Source organism: Orycteropus afer, unplaced genomic scaffold, assembly GCF_000298275.1.
Source record: "Orycteropus afer afer isolate SDZICR_OR568_19922 unplaced genomic scaffold, OryAfe1.0 scaffold00039, whole genome shotgun sequence".
Classification (NCBI taxonomy): domain Eukaryota; kingdom Metazoa; phylum Chordata; class Mammalia; order Tubulidentata; family Orycteropodidae; genus Orycteropus; species Orycteropus afer.
The window spans coordinates 11,902,919-11,909,122 of record NW_006921626.1 but is presented as its reverse complement, the minus strand read 5'-3'; the positions used below and the strand labels follow the sequence as shown (position 1 = coordinate 11,909,122).

Below are 6,204 nucleotides of genomic sequence, written 5' to 3'. Positions count from 1 at the left end.
AGTCTCTAAAACAAATGGTACTGGCAAAACTGGATATCCACCTGTAGAAAAATGAAACAAGACCCATACCTCACTCCATACACAAAAACAAACTCAAGCTAGATCAAAGACTTAAAGGTAAAACCTAAAACTATAAAATTCATCAAAGATAAAAAAGGGGCAAATCTGGGAGCCTAATTTATGGCATAAATAGACTATCAAGCATAACCCAGAATGTGCAGGAGGTAGAAGAGAAGCTAGATGACTGGGATCTTTTAATAATTAAATTCTCATGTGCATCGAAAGATTTCATCAAAAGGGTAAAAAGAGAACCTACAGATTGGGAGAAAATATTTGCCTATGACATCTCTGATAAAGGGTTTATCTCTAAAATCTATGGAAAACTTCAACACCTCAACACCAAAAAGACAACCCAATTCACAAATGGGCAAAAGACTTGAACAGACACTTCACCAAAGAAGAAATACAGGCAGCCAACAAACACATGAGAAATTGCTCACAATCATTAGTCATTAGAGAGATGCAAATCAAAACAACGAGATATCATCTCACCCCAGCAATAATAGCAAAGTTCAACAGATCAGAAAGTAACAAATGTTGGCGAGATTATGGAGATGTTGGAATTCTTGTGCACTGCTGGTGGGATTGTAAAATGGTACAACCATTGTGGCAAATGGTATGGCATTCCTTAAAAAACTGAAAATAGAAGTACCATTTGACCCAGCAATTCCATTACTAGGAATATATTCTCAAGAGGTGAGAGATAGCACATGAACAGACATATGCACACCTATGTTCATTGCAGCACAACTCATTATAGCAAAGAGATGGAAACAACCTAAATGACCATCAATGGAAGAGTGGATAACCAAATTATGGTACATGCACACAGTGGAATACTATGCCACATTAAAGAACAATGAGGAATATGCGAATCATCTCACAACGTTGATGAATCCGGAGGACATTATGCTGAGTGAAATAAGTCAATCGCAGAAGGACAAGTACTGTATGAGCCCATTACTATAAAAAGACAGAGAAGGGTTTGCTTGGGAAAGGGAACTCACCTAGTATGTTACTGGGATGAGGAAGGAAGGGGCAGGATTAATTTCGGGCTAGTTGGGGCCTACACGCTGACATGCGTAGGGGGAGGGATATATGGGAAGGATATATGACCACAATGATAACATTAGGAAATGGGAGGACACCAAATTGTGCACATAAGAGATAAATGACAGACGCTAATACCAACCAGTATGTACACAATACCGCATTGCCATTAACACCAAATACTAGGCTATACAGAAACACTTAAACACCTGAGATGATCAGATCAGATGGGGGTCAGTGAACAGCAGTATACTTTAGAAGATAGATTCAACTGAGGCTAATCTTGCATAGACACCAGTGATACAAAATACCTGCAGTCCTTACAGAAACAATGTAAGACAGACACAGAGTAATCCCTTACAGACAACCAGACACTATGGGAAAGAGATCCAATAGATCTACAGCCTCAGGACCATAGTACTGGGGGACACCAGACTCCATTGGCACAACAGAATACATAAAAGCGTTGCTCCACATCCTATATTGTGAGTAGCGACTGGGGTCTTAAAAGCTTTCAAGCAGCTATCTAAGATGCAGCTAATGGTCTCCTAGCATTGGAAGTGAAGAAGAACGCAAAAAGCAAAACAAAACAAACAAACAAACAAAAAAAAACCAAGGGCAATAAAAGAAGAATAAGAAGCAATCAGCCCTAGGACACGATGGTCCTCGAGACCAGAAGAATTGGATGGTGCCCGGCTACCAATGCCAACCACTCAGGAAAGGATCAAATCTGGAGATCCTGGATAGAGTGGGAGGGAAAATGTGAAACAAAATCCAAAAACTCAATAATGACCAGAATTACTGGTCAGATGAAATCTGGTGAGACTTCTAATACTATGGCCCTGAAATACATCTGGTGCCTGGAATGAAACTCACGCCCCGGGGTGGGCTCTCAGCCCAACAGTTAACAAGATGTACACGTAGACCACTCAACCCAGAATGACCCACCCACATACTCCATGGTAATACATCCCTTTGAGCAGTAGACCATGGGACTCCAGAGGACCAACATTCACATTGAGGAAATGCAGGACAAACCAGAGTGCATAGAGGGAGGGTTACAGGGTAGGGAGGGGAGGAAACTGGGTTAGAGTTGGACATGGCAAATGGGGAATGAAACTAAATGTATGCCTTACCTTGAATGTAAAACAAACTCTTAAAATAAAAATAAATAAATAAATAAAAGAGTGCTGGATTTTTATCAAGTCTTTTCTGCATCAATAGACATGATCATATGACTCTTTTTCTTTGTCCTATGACTGGTGTACGACATTGGTTGATTTTCTCATGTTGAACCATACTTGAATTCTGTGAGTAAATCCCACTTCATCATGGTGTATGGCTCTTTTACATTTTGTTGGATTCTGTTCCTTAGTGTTTTGTAGGAAATTTTTGTATATATAAGGGAGATTCATAAGGGGTATTGATCTGTAGTTTTCTTGTGTCTTTCTATGGGTTTGGTATCAAGATAATCCTGGCTTCATAGAAAGAGTTAGGGAATATTGCCCTCTTCTCCACATTTTGTAAGAGTTTGAACAGGATCAATGTCAGTTCTTCTCTAAATGTTTGGTAGAATTTCCCAGTTTAGGTAGGTTGTAAACATCCACAAAAATGCCCATTTCATCTAAGTTATCAAGTTTGTTGGTGTACATTTATGGTATTCTGATATGATTCTTTTATTTCTGTTGGATTAGTTGCTATATCTCCACTTTCATTTCTTATTTTGATTTTTGTATCTTTTTTCTTTTTCCCTCTGTCAGTCTAGCAAAAGGTTTTTTAGTTTTATCAATCTTTTCAAAGAATTAACTTCTAGTTTTATTGATTTTATTATTTTTCTATTTCATTTATTTATGCTCAGATCTTTGTTATTTCCTTTCCTTTGATAAACTTAGGCTTAGTTTAATCTTCTTTTTCTAGTTCCTCAAGTTACAGAGGTAGGGTGTTAGTTTAAGATCTTTCTTCTCTTCATACAGGTATTTATTGCTATTCCTATAGAGTTTGATTTGTGTTTTCATTTTCATTCAACTCCAAATATTTTTTAAAAATTTATTTCTTAATTTCCTCCTTGACTTACTGTTTTTTTTCTTTTTAGTAATGTGTTATTTAATTTCCATGTATTTGTTTGTTTGCCAGTTTCCCTCTGATGTTATTTTGTAATATAATTCTTTTGAAGTCAGAGAAGAACTTGTCTTTTTAAACTTATTGAGGCTTGTTCTGTGACCTTACTCAACTTACTGCCATTGAGTTGATTCTGACTTACAGCCACCCCTGTTGGGTTTCCAAGGCTGTAAATCTTTAGAGAAGCAGAGTGCCTCATCTTTCTTCCATGGAGTAGCTGGTGGGTCTGAACCACCAACCTTTTGGTTAGCAGCCAAATGCCTTAACCCTTATATCACCAGAGCTATTTTTTGAGACTTAGCATATAGTAAGTCCTGGAGAATGACCAATATACACTGGAGAAAAATGTGTATTGTTCAGTTGTTGGATAAAGTGTTCTATATATATCTGTTAGATGTAATTAGTCCATCTATCCTACCATAACTATCATATTGTGATATCTCTACTTATTTTGTTTCTTCTAATAGATTTTGAGTTCTGTAATAGTGGAGAATATGTTTTTTTTTTTTTTTTTTTTCCTTCCTTTCTAGTCCCAGCACATAGTAGCAGTGCCTGGTATACAATGGAAGCTCCACACATGAATAAATGGAAGATTACTGTTTTATGAGGCTCCTTGGTAATGGTTCACAGATATGTTAGAAATAATTGAAAGGCCTATCTTAATGACAGTCCCATAAACTAGCCATTATGATTGAGAATCACTCTGGGTGACTCCTTATGATTGCCTCAGAGCATGGATTTATAACAGGAGCTCTGGTAGCATAGTGCCTAAGGCACTTGACTGCTAACCAGAAGGCTGGTGGTTTAAACCCACCAGCCAGTCATCAGAAGGAAGGTTGGGCAATCTACTTCCGTAGTGATACCGCCTCAGAAACCCAAGGAGGGGTCGTTATGAGTTGAGTCTGACTCGATGGCACATAACAACAAAAACAGCAAGGATTTATAATAAGGATGGCCTGCCTTGACAGAGAACTTTCTACAGACTGCACTGTCTTAGATAGATATACTGGAGGCGTCGTCAGAACCACTGTAACTTGTATTCAACAAGGAAAAATTATGAATGCCTGAAAAAAAAAATACTATTTTTCTTTCCCCCAGGCTTTCATCACTAGAGTCAGTTAGAGGCTAGTTAACAATATGTATGTCTAGCCGACAATTTAATTTAGTTTTTCAATGAATAAATGTATGGAACTAAATTTATAAAATCATCAAATTATTTTGAATTTATTAACTTAATAAGTATAATAATGCTAGTAAAAATAATTAAGTACTTTCTTTAGTTCCACTTTTGAGCTTTCAATGCATTATCACATTTAACACAAAGGCCCTCAAGGTAGGCACTACCATTATTTCCAATTTAAAGATGAGAAAACCTACTCAGGTACTTTGTGTAAGGTCATTTAGATTGTTCCATCTATTTTTTTTTTTTTCCTTTTAAAAGTATTTTCTTTGGCACTATAGATGATGAAAGTTTGAAAAAGTGTTGGAAGGTAAAATAAAAAAAGAAAATCTGTGTTGTAATTAGTTTCTGCAGTTAATAACATTACATTTTCTAGAATGAATTAATTCTCCACTCTAGGATTACTGTAATTTTACCTCAAGACTTTTCTTTATTTTTTCAAGATGTGTATTACAATTTTTCAGAATTTCAAGGACTCCTGCAGACGTGGTTATTTGCAAAGCATTCAGTTTGTTTTGTACTTTTGATATTACATCTTTCCACATGACAATCACCTTAGAGAAAAGTTTTGCTTCTGCTGGAAGCTGCCTTTAGAAATAAAATTAGAAACAGTTGCAGTTTTGGGGGATACTTCAATTAAAATCTGTATATTAAATGCATTTGTCACAGAATTTTCATGTTAGACAGTTTTTTCATATTGTATTCATATTTAATTTATAACATGTTTCTATGTTATATTTTTGCTGATAAATCATTAATGAAGGATATTTTTTGTGTGCCTATTTTGTGCAAGTGTTATACAGGGTAGAAAATACTAGGATAAATTAGACATAAATCCAGTATCTTATAAAAAGTGCCAGAGAATGGTACAATATAATAAGTTTTCATAAGATTTTATATATCTTATATGAGGTATAGGATATTTACATACAAGTTATGCATATTATAAAGTAAGTAGGATAGTTTTAAAGTATTCCTTGGAGAAATGAATTCTCAAGTTTACAGAAAATAAATTATCCACTATGCATTTAAGGGGAGCTCTGGTAGCATAGTGGCTAAGACACTTGCCTGCTAACCAGACGGCTGGCGGTTCAAACCCACCAGCCACTCCTCGGAAGGAAGGTTGGGCAATCCTACTTCCGTAGTGATACTGCCTCGGAAACCCAAGGAGGGGTCGCTATGAGTCAGGTTTGACTCCACGGCACATAACAACAACAACAACATGCATTTAGGAGCTCTGGTAGCATAGTGCCTAAGGCACTTGACTGCTAACCAGAAGGCTGGCGGTTCAAACCCACCAGCCATTCCTCGGAAGGAAGGTTGGGCATTCCTACTTCCATAGTGATACTGCCTTGGAAACCCACTATGAGTCAGGGCTGACTCAATGGCAAATAACAACAACAACAACATGCATTTTTTAACCTGTATATGATACAGGTTAAGTATTTTACCTTTGTATTTCTGAAGAATGAAAGATTGGTTCAAGATAAAGCCAATTTCTTTGACAATTCATCCATTCCTCAAGAGTATAAGAGAAGAGAGTCAAGTTTTGATCCCATTCAACCACAAGATCCTACAATAATAAACACATACATACAAACTCTAAATATATTAAATTTATCTATAAGAGTCACCTAATAGAAACTGAGATCAAAGTTGATTATCAGTCATTGGCATACAGAAAGTAATAAATAGAGGGTCACATAAATGAATATAAATCTAACCCATTTTGGTAGAGTTTGAAAATGTCCTGTTCATCCAATTTTTTTGTCTTATTTATTATAAAATATATAAAT

General features: G+C 36.2%; 1 protein-coding gene across 1 annotated transcript in view; it reads right to left on the bottom strand.

Annotated features, from left to right (window-relative positions):
* DNAH14 (dynein axonemal heavy chain 14) overlaps positions 1 to 6,204 on the bottom strand; it is a 792,430-nt gene that overhangs the window by 533,683 nt on the left and 252,543 nt on the right. The window contains exons 21-22 of the mRNA XM_042780425.1: positions 5,860 to 5,981; positions 4,825 to 4,996 (exon numbers count right to left, since the gene is read on the bottom strand). Coding sequence (XP_042636359.1) covers positions 4,825 to 4,996; positions 5,860 to 5,981 — 294 coding nt within the window. The remainder of the gene's footprint in view (positions 1 to 4,824; positions 4,997 to 5,859; positions 5,982 to 6,204) is intronic.